At 37.8% G+C, this 16,041-nt stretch overlaps 1 protein-coding gene across 2 annotated transcripts in view; it reads right to left on the reverse strand.

The window, feature by feature from the left end:
- ATP6V1C1 (ATPase H+ transporting V1 subunit C1) overlaps positions 1–16,041 on the reverse strand; it is a 59,731-nt gene that overhangs the window by 30,123 nt on the left and 13,567 nt on the right. For both annotated transcript variants that reach the window (XM_049853773.1, XM_049853772.1), the window contains exons 2-5: positions 10,410–10,578; positions 9,210–9,277; positions 6,234–6,319; positions 3,641–3,735 (exon numbers count right to left, since the gene is read on the reverse strand). In XM_049853773.1, the coding sequence (XP_049709730.1) occupies positions 3,641–3,735; positions 6,234–6,319; positions 9,210–9,277; positions 10,410–10,541 (381 nt within the window). In that variant the 5' untranslated portion in view covers positions 10,542–10,578. The remainder of the gene's footprint in view (positions 1–3,640; positions 3,736–6,233; positions 6,320–9,209; positions 9,278–10,409; positions 10,579–16,041) is intronic.

Genomic DNA, 16,041 nt, shown 5'->3' on the forward strand with positions numbered 1-16,041 from the left:
TCAATTCTGACTCATAAGAACCAACAGGACAGAGCAGAACTGCCCCATGGGGTTTCTAAGGCTGTCATCTTTATGGAAGCAGACTGCTACATCTTTCTCCCAAGGAGTGCCTGATGGGTTCGAACCACCGACCTTTTGGTTGGCAGCTGTGCCACCAGGGTTCTTGTATTACTTGCTACATCCTGTGAATGGAATCTAGGTCACTGGGTTTGGAGATTACTAATTAAAGTCTCCTGTTCACAAGGCTGAAGGGTTAACTTCTAAAAAGAACTAAATTACATAAGAGAATTTCTTGTTCACAAATCTACTGTCATTACACCAAATATTTTCCCTACGAAATTAAAAATTTAGTTGAATTTGTTTATAAATGTCACCAGAGATGACTTTTTTCACCAGAGATCTTTCAAAAAGATCTCCAATAACTTAGAAAAAACAAAGTAGTAGATTTAAAACTTTAAGAGCTGGTTTCAACTCAAGGCTGTACCACGGTTAGCTGCGTGGCACTGGGGTAAGCTGCTTCACCTTTAAGTCTGTTTCCTCATCTGTAAAATGGAGTGTAAATATTGGCTTAGATCTGATACATACAAAAAAACCTTTCTAAATACTGTTATACCCTTATAACCTAATACAGCAATTTTTCTGGCTCTACTCAAAACATGGCTCACTAATCATTAGTTTCATTTTAATCAGATACACTAATGTAAATGAGTTACTTAAAATTAGAAGCAGTATCAATTTCACTTGTACAAGATATAAAATGTACATTTTTCTGTGCCTTAATTTTTTCCATCTCTGAAATTATAAGGCTGAAGGATTTCCAAGGTCTCAACTTTAAAATACCAAGATTGTATTTTCCTAATAGCACTGCAACCTACCCAAAAGAATACAAGACGTTAAGTAGCATGTGTTTCACGCTGATTAGACTGAATCATATTATATTAAAACTGCTCATCTCTAACTAGCCTCTTTCTTCCTCCCCCCTTTAAGCATCAACATTCCACTTTCACAGAATGGGCTGGCTCAATTTTTAATTCTAAATGTAATAGGAAAACCACTGGTGTTAACTTGAATTTAAGCACAAACCTAGTGTTTCAAGTGGTTTGTTACCAGGTAACCACAGCTTAAAAGGTTCCTTTATTATAAACATCATCCTCATAAGTGACTATAAGATTTCTACTGTGTAACTTCCTGCTCACAATTTTAATTAACCATGGTCCAAATTTTTGTCCATTTTTTTTTTATTGTACAATTTACTGCTTACTGAATAAAAGAGACTACACTTTTCTGTAGATAACCCTGCTGTGAGGAATTTTCTCAAGCTGAGTAATTTTACGCATTTAAAACACGAGGTCTTTAACTATGTTGGCATCTCCTGCCTGGAGGGGGTAGGGGAGAGGGCATTAGAAGCTAGCGAAATGGACATGAAAAGAGGGAATGCAAGGAGGAAGTGGGCTGTCTCATTAGGAGGAGAGCAATTGGGAGTATGTAGCAAGGTGTATGTAAGTTTTTGTGTGAGAGACTGACTTGATTTGTAAACTTGCACTTAAAGCACAATTAAAAAAAAAAAAATGAGGTCTGTAATTCAATTTGTCAAGGCTTTATATGAAGTCCTGATGCCAGCTTTCCTTTAACAGCCTCATCTTTTCGCTACTCTACCATTTATCTAATGCCACAGCTAATCTTTTCCCTAGATTGTACGTGCTCCTCCGCCAGCTCCAGGACCTTATAAATGCTACTCTCTTAGTCCCTCTCTTCTTTGCCTTCACTCCGTGTCCTTTCAGACCCTGCTCAAATATCACCCTCTGTAAAACTTTCCCTGCCTCACTAATAGTTCATTCCTCTGTGTTCCCATACCACTCTGCCATTATGTTTCTGTAACTATCTCTTTGGTTCTTTTCCTCACTCTAAACTCAATTTGAAGGTTATGGGCTGTGTTTTTCCATCTTTGTATTCCCAGAGCCTAGCTCATATACTTGGCACATTTAACGTACTCAAAAGTACATGAAGAATTAAACCAGCATTAAAACTGAACTTTTCTATTCAAATTATTTTACACGTTGTCCTTTAAGTCATGCATGCCCTCAGATCTTAACAAGCTAAACCGTACTTTTCACCCTAACCAGGCCATTAAAATTGTCGGCAAACAATAGGTCCTTATAGTTTGTGATCAACTGCTAACCTAAAGGTTGGTGGTTCAAACTCACCCAGCAGCTCTTCAGGAGAAAGGCCTAGTGATCTGCTTCCTTAAAGATTACAGCCAAAAAAAATCCTATGGCACAGTTCTACTCTGTTCCACATGGGGTTGCCATCAGCCAGCACCAACTTGACAACAATGGGTTTCTTGGAGTTTTGTTTTTTTTGGGGGGGGGGTCTATTCGTCCCATTATAATTTCTGCTAAGAATTTTACATTCTCTCTCAAGCTCAAGGATTCTCAATATAAACTTGTTGCTGTCAATTCCGACTCATAGCAACCCTACAGAACAGAGCAGAGCTGCACCATAAGAGTTTCCAAGGAGCAGTTGGTGGATTTGAAGAGCTGACCTCTTGGTTAGCAGCTGTAGCTCTTATCCACTGCACCACCACAGCTCCCTCAATATAAAAGAAAATTTTATTTTGGAAGTTAATGAATGGGCTTCAAGGTTCACGTACTCTCTGAAACTGTGCACAACACCATGTGATACATGAGTATGTGCATTTTCCTGGGTAGAGGATCAATACTGCATAGTCACAAGGGGTCAGAGGCCCCAAAAGGTTTATTGTCTTTAATCAGTTATTAGCTGCTGTCCTGTTGGCCCCAACTCATGGTGACTTTATGCATAACTGAACTAAACACTGCCCAATCCTGTGCCATCTTCGTATCTTCAGTATATTTGAGTACCGTACATCCAATATACCTAAGTGACTATTAAGAAGCCCTGGTGGTGCAGTGGTTGAATGCTCAGCTGCTAACCAAAAGGCTGGCAGTTCGAACCCACCAGCCGCTTTGTGGGAGAAGGATGCGGCAGTCTGCTTCCATAAAGATTTACACCTTAGAAACCCAGTGGGGCAGTTCTACTCTGTCCTAAAGGGTCGCTATGAGTTGGAATTGACTTGACGGCAACAGGTTTGGTTTTTGTTTTTAAAGTGACTATTACCATCTACCTGAATGACTCATAAACCTTTAACAGATTCCAATTTCCAGTGATTTCAGTTGCTGTTAAACCTTGTATAAATAATAATTATGAATTTTAAAGTTACTTTTCTTGTTTAAAATTTGTTGACGCAATGTTTAAAAGTTAATGAGGCAATTAATTACATAACTTGGATAATCTACCCATGAAGGTGTTAAATATACATATATATCTCAATAGAGTTTTTTAGAGCAGATTTAAGTTTACAGAAAAATTGTGCAGAAAGTACAGAGTTCCCATATACCCTCCTTCCCCCTAGCAGTTTCTCCTACTTTTAACATCTTACATTCCTGTGAGTTATATTTTATAGCATCTTTTAGTAAACTTATAACAAGAACACCTCCTGTTTGTATCTGACAAACAGTTAAGATGCCTTGTCAAAAACCTACAAAGTATTTCAAAGCAAAATACTTACAAAATGAATCCACCATAAATCAGTGTAGCCTCCCTGTCTCAATTTTGCTCTTACCTTGGCAATTATTTCAGATATATTTTTCAGGGACTGCTTGATTGGGTATTTGGCCATATCCCACTGGAATCTTGTTATATAGGTGACCAAGTCAACTGAAATGAGGGAATCAATTACTGAAGATGAAGAAATGAGCTTTTTTTATAGCTTGTTACACACTAATAAATTTTAATGCTGAAAGCGGCCTTAAAAAAATTAGCAAAGATCTTATTTCTGTAGAGTCCTCATTAAGCAAATATGGAACTATATTAAGTAACAGGAATTAATCAAAACTCATACCTTGCACTCTAGTCAGATCTTTTCTTCTGAATCAAAACTTTACATATTAAGACACTTCCCCTATTTTGATGATTTAATAAATGGAATATGCATATACCCGTGATATTCCTCACATAGAAAGAGACATAAATATTAACAAGCCAATTCAAACTGTCTCCTCAACAAGTAGAATCTGACAAAAGTATGTTCTTTCTTTGCCAACTTACCCAAACAAACTGAAAATGAACCTGCCGGTTAGAAGTATGTGATGACTGTTTCTAGACGTCTACACTGGGCATAGTCTACACTACTTGTAATCCTGGGGGGGGGGGGTGGCGCAAACGTTACATGATCGACTACTAGCTAGAAGGTTAATAGTTTGAACCTACCCAGAAGCACCTCAGAAGACATGCCTGGCAATCTGCTTCCAAAAGGTCACAGCCTTGAAAACCCTATAGAGCAGTTCTACTCTGCCGTGGGTCGGAATTGAATTGGCTTGACACCAACTAACAACACACTTCAACAGTCTTCAAAACACAGATCCATTCACTTTCAAATAGGGAAAATAAAAAATGCAGAGCCAAGAAGACACCTAAACTACTTGGAAGTTTAGGAATCAAGACAACTTCACCCTCAAATCTGACGGGCTCAGAGTCAGAGAAACCAAATGTCGAGTATGACAGAGCTAACTGACAACACAGTTCCTATCAAAGTATCTTTCTCTCTGACGTCTCCTTACATAATACCCACAGTCAAAAACATAGACGATATTCCGAAAGTAACATTAGATGCATTGTCCCACAAACTGCTCACCCGTTTCACGTACTAGACTGATTGCCCTAGTTCATCAAATACCTAGAAGATCAATAAAGACACCATAAATTAACACATCTCCCTTCTGTTCTGATGTCCCAAAACACAAATCAATGGACACAGTAAAAAATTAGGTCAGATCACTACAACAAAGGATAAGGATAAATTACTATCTTTTTTATTAAATAAATATTTATCATCTATTTACAAAAAGAAATGAAGTTAGAGAACACTGGATTTAAAATATAATGACCTTATCACAGCAGGCAACACAGTATATAGTTAAAAGAAACAGTTACTTCCTATTACGATGACTTATAGCACCAATGATGGACCTAATTTAAAATGAAGCAAATGCTAAAGTGGTATTTCATAAGGAAATAACAAGTATAAACGACAACAATAAGGTCAAAGCTATCTTTACAAAGCCGTTATTAACACATAGCAAACTCTAGGTAAATATTAGTTTCTAGCTACAGAGAGGTCAGCAGCCTAATATTTTATGAGTATTAACAAAACCCACTGCCATTGAATCAATTTTGACTCATAGCAACCTTATAGGACAGAGTAGAACTGCCCCATAGAGTCTCCAAGGCTATAAATCTTTACGGAAGCAGACTGCCACATCTTTCTCCCGTGGAACAGCTGGTGGCTTCGAACCACCAACCTTTTGGTTAGCAGCTGAGCGCTCAACCACTGCACACCAGTGCTCCTTAGTGAGTATTAAAGTATTGACATATTCAAATTTGAGCAGAAGTATTACCCTGCAATAAAATTACAGGCAGTCCCCAACTTACAACATATTGGAGTTATGACAAATTGCACTTCTGACCATCCTTTTTTTTAATATTTATATTGTTAGTAGTATTTACTACATACAACATTACAGCTTGTAATTTGCTGATGTCATCGTATCTGTAAGCTTATATGTAATGTTTTCAACCCTCAAAGACAAAAATCAGGTTTATAAAGATACTGATAATAAAAGGGAGTAATACTGAAATCTAAAAAAAAAAAAAAAAAGAGGTATTAGACTTACATCGGAACCAACTCATGATGGAGTTGTCAAAATGGAACCCCGTAGTAAATCAGAGACTACTTGCAATAATTTTATTAATCTACTATAGTTACAGCAGCTGGGTGTTATTAAATATGAAAAGCTAGAGAAGACAGCAGGTATCCAACTGGAACAATGCTAAGTCACATAAATTGGAAACTTACTTGTGAGTTAACGAATAGATCCTGGAAAAAACTAAGGTAAATGTTTGTAACACTGCTTTTGGGGAAGACTCGACATCCACATCGTTAACCATATTATATATTACATAAGACTGTCTTAAATGAGATTGCGTTTCAGGGGATAAGATGTAACTGGCAATATCGCCAAAAGAACTGTAACAGCTTTCTAACTATATTTACATCCTTATCTATAGGATTTTTTTTTTAACATTATTTTTTATTTTTATAACTAAGTCATTCATTTTATTTAAGTCAATGATCACCAAATCAAACATGAGCTTACCTCCATTGGCCAAGAGATTCTCCTGAACTTTATCTTTACTATCCTCTAATACATCAGCCATATACTGGGCCACTTTTTTTACCACCCTTCAAAGAAAAAAACAACTATTTTCAGAAAAAAGACCTAAATTCCATGCTATTCAATAAACACATTACATTAAGATATGAATTTGACTATATATGCTCATCCCATCCATTATACTTATACATGTATAATACAGAACTAATGGGGTCCTACCTCCTATAAAACATTTTAAGAGTAAAATGGACCAAGATTTTGTTGGATGCAAAAATTAACTGGAAAAAAAGCGGTGGGAAGCTAGTGAGAAACAGTCTGTAAATAGCCATACATTATATGAGGAGAAACTGGACAATGGATCAGACTGCAAGAACCAAGAACAAAGGAGGAGTCGGGGATGGAGCATTTATCAAGTACCCAGACACTGTGCTTCCTCATAGAACACAAGGGATATGACAGGCAACAGAACACAACCACAGAGATGAAGAATGAGGTCCAACATTATTCATTATTTATTGAGCATCTACTATTTACAAGGAACTGTGCTATAGAGAAAACCATACTACCATAACTACTGAGGCAACAAGACTTCAACTTGTCAATCCCTTTATAAGTAGACACCGAGGTATAAAGAGATTACGTGACTTATCCAAAGTCACAAGACTGGTTGGAGCCTGATGTTCTTTTCCCCATAACACGTCCACCTATAGGCCCTGAGTGGGATATGAAATTACACAAGACACAGTCACTATCTTTACATTGCTTAAAATCTAATTGGAAAGATATCAAAGTAACACAAATTACTAAATATAAAGCAATGTGTAGTAAGTGCCAGCTGTTACAAGGAGACTCATAAAGGAAGAACGGATCATTTCCAGGTACTGTAAGTAAGAAAGCATAATGGCTCTTGAGCAGGGCAATGGAATGGGATGATGGAAAGAAGGCATATTCTTGCCACAGGGTATCATATGAATCAGAGATTAGAAGAGGAGGAAAAACAAGAGGCATTAAGAGAAACTGAGTTGAGACTGAGAGGAGTTTCATACTGAGGAGGAGGGGAGGGTGGGCTAGGATAGGAAAGTAGGCTGGCATCAGGCTGCAGACAGAAAGGTAGACTGGAGCTTCTAAAACCTGGACTTCAGACAGGGGTGTAGCATAATGAAAATGGGGCACAGGACAATTATTCTGATGGTTATACGCACAATGGCAGGGAAGGGATAGCGGAAGTTAAATTAAGACATGTGTTCAATAGTTTAAACATGAACCAATAGGGCCATAATTTTTTAAAATATTGACAACTTTTGTGCTTCAAAGGACACTATTCAGGAACATGAAAAGACAACCCACCCCCGGACTCTGATAGCCCAGAACTAAAACCATTCCCGAAGCCAACTCCTCAGACAGGGACTGGACTGGACTATAAGACATAAAATGATACTGGTGAAGAGTGTGCTTCTTGGCTCAAGTAGACACCTGAAACTAAGTGCGCAGCTCCTGCCTGGAGGCGAGATGAGAAGGCAGAGGGAGACAGGAATTGGCTGAAATACAGGGTAGAGAAGGGGAGCGTGCTGTCACATTGTAGGGAGAGCAATTAGGGTCACACAACAATGTGTTGTAAGTTTTTATATGAGAAACTAACTTGAACTGTAAACTTTCACTTAAAGCACAGTAAAGAAAAAAGAAAAAGACAATCCACTGAACGGGAGGAATCTTTGCAAATCATATACCTGGTAAGAGACCTGCAAGCAAAATATATTTAAAAAAAAAAAAAAGAACTTTTACAACTCAATAATAAAAAGATACCTCAATGAAAAACTGGACAAAGGATCTGAACAGACATTTCTCTAAAGAAGGTATATAAATGGCCAATAAATACATAGTAAGATGCTCAATATTATTAGTTCTTGGGGAAATGCAAATCAAAAAACACAATTTACCACTTAACATCCACTAGGAGCCCTGGTGGCACAACAGTTAAACACATGGCTGCTAACTAAAAGGTTAGCGGTTCAAGCCCCCCAGCAGCTCTGCAGGAGAAAGACCTGGTGATCTGCTCTTGTAAAGATCAGAGCCAAGAAAATCCTACAGGGCAGTTCTACTCTGTCACTATCAGTCGTAATAGACCCGATGACACCGAACAACAACAAAGGATGGTTATAAACAAAAAGTCAGACAATAACTATTGGCAAGGATGTAGGAAATAGGAACCCTCATACATTGCTGCTTTGGAAGTTCCTCAAAAGATTAAACATAGAGTTACCATACAACCCAGCAACTGTACACAAATGTTCATAGCAGCACTATTCATAATAGCCAGAAAGTGGAACCAACTCAAATGTCCATCAACCGATAAACGGATTAATAAAATGTAGTATATCCGTACAATGGAAATATTATGCAATAGAAAGACACGAAGTACTGATACATGCTGCGACACATACAGATCCTAAAAACATTACACTAAGTGAAAAAAGCTAGGCACAAAAGACCACATATTGTATGATTCCATTTAGATGAAAAGTCCAGAATATGCAAATCTATACAGTCAGAAAGATTAGTGGGGAAGGGACAGAGTGACCGCTCGTGTACAGGATGTTTGCTGGGGGGAAGATGAAAATCTTCTGAAATTGGTTGTGGTAATGGTTGCACAACTCTTGTGAATATACTAGAATCCAATGAATTGAACACTTTAAAAAGGTGAATTGCATGGCATGTGAATTGTAACTCAGTTATTATTTTAAAAAGAATCATTTTCACACTTAAAACAGGTGCATTTTAGTGTATGTAAATTACACCTTCATAAAGCAATTTATGAACAGGCAAACAAAAAAAAAATCACCATTTTCTAAAACCATTCTAATAAGCAGAGCGTACATGCGATAATAAACCCAATGTCCAGGTAGCTTAATAACAGCGGCTCATTTTGCTCTACTCTATGCAAATGAAGAAGTACATTACCCTTCTACAAATGCATCCAGCTTAGCCAGTTCATCTGACAAACCAACCAAGACATCTAGTGTGCCAACCTAAAAGAGAAAGACAGCATTTTATTATTTAGGTTTCCTCCTATTTTCTTTTACAAGATGATGGACATCTTGATCTGAAGGGCCCAGAAATCTTAAGTTCTTCACATTTTATTTCATATACTGCAAACATGGTTAAAAGACCAAAGTTTGCCAGATCCTTCAAAAATTATTTATATGTACAAGATAATCCTCTAATTTATGGGTACATCCTCCATTGAAGATGTGAAGCCTCCTCCAAGGCAGGCCTATTCCTCTGCTCGCACTACACAGTGATGGTGGGTCACCGGAAGTCATGCTTTACAACAGGGGCTCTTGAGCAGACTCTGAGGCTGACGTGTATCACAAAGTCAGGAATTGAAATTTGTATGCAAAACTGTATGTGTGTAAATGTGCATGTTTTGGAAGAAATGTCCAGCTTATATCAATGTCTCAAAGGAATCCATAATCCAAAAAAATACAAGAACCAGTGATCACATATTTCTTAAACCAGCGCTGCCTATGATTGCTTCACTTAACTAGCAAAACATAGTCTTTTCCGTCCTTTACAAAGGTTCAGTCAACTGATTCCTGGCAGTCTGGTTCTCTTCAATGCTGCTAGGTTATTGATCTTCAATAATGTTAAACACATCAATTAGACTGATGTTAAACACATCAATTAGACTGAATAACTAGGTTAGGTTTGCCAAGTATGATTAAGTAGGTGCTGTCATTAAACATTTACAACATTAGTGAGCATTACATAAAAGAAAAATTTATTCACTGTGGTATTGTAAAAATATATTACTAAGATTTTTCACTTCTGCAAAATAATGTATATCAAATATTTTCATAAGATTTCTCATAACAACTTAAATTACAATTGAAAAAAAAAGTTTAAGTAGCAAGAAGTGTTATTTCCTTTTGGGAATTTAATTCTAAAATCTCAATTTCCTCACTACCTAAAATCTGAAGATTGGAAAGGTCAAGACACGACTTAAATTATGCCAGTGACTAGAGATAAGAGGGTTCCCTTCTCATCTGGGTACCTTGGTACCTCATTTTTGCCAAACGCTAAGCAAAGTGAAATAGCGAAGAGAATTGGTCCTTCTCTTGATAACAAATTCACACACTATTGTAGAAAGCAGAGCTTTACCTTTAAGTCAGGAATGTTGAACTTTGAAGTAATAGAGAGATTATTGTTCTTTGTAGTTGCTGCATGCAGTTTCTCCCATGTTTGCTGACAGGTTTTCTCCCCAGGAGCCGATATAAGCCAGAACTCAGTCATGTCTGTTACCAGGTATTTCTTCCAATATCAAGAGAGACTTTAAGATATAAAACAAAACAAACAAAAAAACCTACATTTAATATTATCTGTTTCTAAGGTGCTTCAGAGTCTCAGGACAAGTGATCAAGTACAAGCTGTATCAAAACTAATGCAAACACTGCAGTAGGATCCAAAGTCAAGTCAATTTTGCTTACCTGGAAGTGTATCTATCTACAAGTTAAAAGGTGACTGTATTTACGATACTAGGAAAAAGATGATAAAGACCTGAAAACACAAAGTACCTAATTTTTTTAATTATAAAACATCCTAAATGAGAATAATGCAAGAGCTGAGACTACCCGAAACAGCAGCCACCAACTAATTTCATTCCACAACAGTAGCTGGGATAACAAATTTATAGGTCTATTTTAACTTTTAAAACATAAATTCAAAGTAGGAAATAAAAAATATGCATAACTTTTACCTCTGGGAGATTTCTGAGTTAAATCAGTGCATTTGAACAGCAGCCACCAAATAAATCTGCCTCATCTGGCAAATCCTACCCTAGTCAAATCTGGTTAAGTCTACACCACAGCCAACCTAGAGGAATCGCCTCAAATCCCTGCTATACTTACTTGCTATCAAGCTAAAACATGTACGAATGAGCAAAACATTCTTTCCAATCTGCACTGCTATCTAAAATATAAGACTTTCTTTTTTAAATACAACTCCGTGTGGTCTGAGTGAGGCAAAGGCCGTGGATCTGCCTCTCCAAAAAGGGTCCCATTAAGAATCATCCTCCCCCCCTTCGACCATCAGTCTCTCTACCCCCCACCCCACTCACACATAAGAAGGTGAGTGGGGGCCAAATCTATTCAGAATGTAAGGGGATAAATCCCACGAACACAAAAGAATTAGTAAAAATGAAAACACTACATTACTACTACTTCCACTTTAACATGTCCTCATTAGAACCACCACACAAGGTACGGAATCATGGGGTGGGCAGGAGGGCAACTTGGACTTTGCTCTTATTCCTTCTAGCCAATGGGCTGGGGAGGGGGGGTAATCTCACATTTGTTCTCAATTCTTTCTAGCCATGCCAACACCTGAAGCCAATGAATGGGAGCTGTCCAGTCCAAGAGGGACTACCTGGGGGCCCAATGCTTACTAAGCTTCACAAAAAACCAAACCAAACCCATTGCCGTAGGGTCAATTTCAATTCACAGTAACCCGATACAACAGAGTAGAACTGCCCCATAGGTTTTCCAAGGAGCACATGGTAGATTCAAACTGCCGACTTTTGGTTAGCAGCCATAGCTCTAAACCACTATGCCACCAGGGTTTCCAAGCTTCACAAGGCATAGTGTAATCTATCATGGCCATGTGGAGAGGCCGATAAGAGCCTGACATCCTGAAGATCAAATGAGGTTCCTGGTTGGTGACCATACATGAAGAGCAGCCATGGAAGTTTGGCACTGTGCCCCTCACCCCAAACCTCGCACTCTCTTTAATTGTATTTTTTTTGGCTGTAATAAAGCTGTAGCCTTAAGTACGGCTTCTGTTTCTTGGGCCTCTACCCACAGGCCACCATATAAGAAAGCCAATTTGGCCTACTGGAAGACACAAGGCCACATAGTGGACAACCAACGCCACCACAGCTGACAACCAGCATTAACTGCCAGACAAGTGGGTGAGGCCATCTTGAACTTACCAGCCCAGCCAATCCTCCAGCTGATGCAGCCACGTCAATAAGCACAGGTAAAAGAAGCAATGAACCACTCAGACAACTCACAAAATGATGAGATATAATAAATCATAATTTTAAGCCATAATTTTAAGTTTTGGGGTGATTTGTTAGCAGCATGAGCTAACTGATACAGACCACTGTCAACTCTATCAGGCACTGCCAAACTGTTCTCCAAAGCCATTACCAACTTAAGTTTTCACCTGCAGAGTTTGTATTTCCCTAATTTTAAAAATATAAATGGTATACGTTGTTCATAGCTATATACTTACAAAAAGCACAAAAACATGTATAAATAGGACTTTAATTGTACGTATATTTTATTTCTTTAAAAAAATATCTGAGGCAAATATGGCAAAATGTTAACATCTGATAAATCTATGCAGTGGGTACATGAGTGTATAGTAATCTGAAATATTTTAACTTTTTCCACATATTTGAAATATTTCAGAATTAAATATTTTATGAAAATACAACTGATTTACTACCAAAAAAAAAAACCAAACCCACTGCCGTCAAGTCGATTCCAACTCATAGCGACCCTACAGGACAGAGTAGAACTACTTCATAGAGTTTCCACGGAGCACCTGGTGGATGTGAACTGCCGACCTTTTGGTTAGTAGCCGTAGCACTTCACCACCACGCCACCAGGGTTTGACAAAGAAGTTAAAATATAACAACACAGAACCAATTTATACAAAATACAATTTTAGTGAACTTTAAAACGGGATATTCTGAGAATAAAGTGGTCTAGTTACCAATTAATCCTCCAAGCACAACTTTTCTGTTCCGTTTTCTTCTAGAATGCTTTCTGTTTATATCCTTTTGTGACCAAGTATAATGCACTGAACACAATTTTTGTTTGTTTTGGTTTTTTGGGGTTTTTTTTTTGTATTTCAGGGTTAATAAGTTCAACAATTTTAATGGTGTGTTGTTACAGGGCCCACATCTTTATCACTCCAGAATCAATCTCAGGAAGTTTTTCAAAATAAATTCCTGATGAAATGCTGCAATGCTATCTTTTACCTTCTTGTCAGCCCTTATTCCTGTTCTCTGCCACATCTGGATCACCTTGCTTAAGTTTCTCCAACACTTGCTACCTTTTCACTTTCCTTTGGCCACTCTGGCTTGGACTGTTTCCCAATCTCTGGTTTCTTCCATCTAATATTCCTGAATTTATCAAATCCAGTTTTAGCCCAAACACAATCACAGGACTATATTGAACTTTAAAGTTCTGTGAATATTGTAATATTTCTAAACCTCTTTTAGAAATCTAGGTTGTTATGGCCTGAATTGTGTCCCCACCCAAAATACGTGCTGTAAATCCTACTCCTGTAACTGCGGTTATAATCCCATTTGGGAATCAGTTTTCTTAGTTATGGTAATGAGACAGCATTAAGCTAGGGTGTGTCTTAAATCAATCTCTCTAGAGATAGAAAAGAGATTAAACAACCAAGCAACAAGCAGAGACGGAAGAACAGAGATGCCAAGCCACATGGAGATCGCCCAAGGGCAGAAGCTCAAAAGAGACAAAGACCTTCTTCCAGAGCCAATGGGGACAGAAAGCCTTCCCTAGAGCCAGGGCCCTGAACTCGGACTTCCAGCCTCCTAAACCGTGAGAAAATAATTTGTTTGTTAAACCTACATACTTGTGATATTTTTATTGCAGCAGCACTAGATAACTAAGACACAGGTCTTTTAAGTGATGGTTATTTTTGGTAAATTGAAGTTTTACTGTAATTATTTATACAACTGGTTCTATTAACAAAGTATGTTTATGACATGTTTTATACCTCCTCTCCCCCAAAAAAGGTCAAGTAATGAAATCAAGTGTTAAATTCCTCCCAATGATTAGTAAAACTACATATTAAATCATCTAACCTCAGCTTCTTCAAAGACTGCAATAATACGAGCTGTTACAGTAGATGTCACTATCATACCATTTAGAGTTCTGCAAAATCTTTCTCATCCAATAGGTTTCCAAAGGATTTCAAGAAATCATTTTCTCATCTATAAACAATACTTGTTCTACCTACTTCACTGAGCTTTTATCGGGGGCAAATGCAATAAATTCTAAACAAATAGTCCAGAATGCCTAGGAAAATTATAAAGCAGCTCCCTTTTAGCTGGAACCTTCTCTAGAGTCTAACTGGAGATAAGGAGGAAAAGAAAAAGGTGCCTTGTATGTTTAGTCTGCGCTATATATTTCTCATACATCATCCTTATTTAATTCTCGTAACAACCCTGTAAGATAGAGTTTAGATAATTTACCCAAGAACACACAACATGACAGATGCGGTTCAAATCCAGTTGTGTTTGACTCTAAAGGCCATGTTTTTTCTACTGTGCCATGCAAGGAGCAGAGAATGTTCTGCACTCAAGCCTGCCTGAGCTTTTCTATTTGAAGACATTCACATGTAACCTCAAACCCCCTTGCCGGGTGTTTAGTTTCGGGCTTAGGGCACCTTCTACGCCCAACAAACCCTGTTAGATAAAGGGATCTGAGCTACCTTTCCCTCTTCATCCAGGCTCATCACAATTGCGAGAACAGCATAGTCCAATAACCAAAACTATGCTACCTCTCAGAAAGAACAAAGACTCCTCCAAACAGAAAAGCAAAAATAAAAAATCAAAGGCTCAAAGGACTTGCAAAATCATAAAGAACACAAGCTTTGAGATCGTACCACAGTCAAAACCTTGGCTTACTAGCTTCCTCATCTGTAAAGTGAGAATACTATAAATCTCTTCACAGAGCTGTCAGAAGAAATGAATAAAATAATAAACACAGATCTTCCCCTTCCCACACCACCTCCATTCCTGGGGGTGACTGTTTTAGCTGATATCCCAACCCATCCTCTCCCCAGTTCTCCAAGTGGGAAACATCTGATTTACTTAATAGCTTATAAATGCCACTATTAAGTACTTATATCACGCTATGCTCCCTTATTTTTTTTATAAACGCTGTTTTCCTCTCCACTTGACCGGGAAAACCTGAAGGGCAAGGTCATACCTTCTCTGTGACATTACAGGCCTTATAGGTCCCAGCATATACAACTCCTGACAATAGCAGGCACTTAACAAATGCTTGTTTAATGAATAAATGAAATGTAAGTATAACAATGAATCTGAACTAATCAAAAAGTCCAGTTAGAGAAAGACTAGGTGCCATGAAAAACATTTAAATCATGTTTTTTAAAGTTGTCTTTATTAAGGATTTTTAGGAAAACAAATTCTCATTTTAGAGTAGTTCATAAATTTAAAATCGATAAAGTTGCAGGTTCCTAAGCCTTTTTTTTTTTTCTTTAATTTAAAAGGATGAATAGAGTAAAAAAATATCAAAGAGAGGGCCTGAGAAAGAATCTATCTGTACTTCAGGCACTTGATTTTGGTTGATTCGACTAAAGGTTGGCAGTTCAAACCCATACAAGAATGCTGCAGAAGGCGGATCTAGCAATCTGCTTCTGTAAAGATTAGAGCCAAGAAAACCCTATGAAACAGTTCTATTCTGTAACACATGGGGATGCCATGAGTCAGAATTGACTCAATGGCAATGGGTTTGGCTTTCTGGCACTTCAGGAAAGACCATGGCCTCAGTTCTTCTGTCCCCTGGTCAGAGCAAACTCTAAAAGTCTGATGGTAAAGGCAAGCTACTTAAGTCCCTAATGGTGAATGCAAGAACTGCCCCTGAGAATACATCAGCCTTGCTTGTAAAGCCACATTTTTCTTTTTTTAGACAACGTCCCCGTTAACCTGTCACTTATACAAGAAGCCACA

This window comes from Elephas maximus, chromosome 15 (assembly GCF_024166365.1).
Source record: "Elephas maximus indicus isolate mEleMax1 chromosome 15, mEleMax1 primary haplotype, whole genome shotgun sequence".
Lineage (NCBI taxonomy): Eukaryota > Metazoa > Chordata > Mammalia > Proboscidea > Elephantidae > Elephas > Elephas maximus.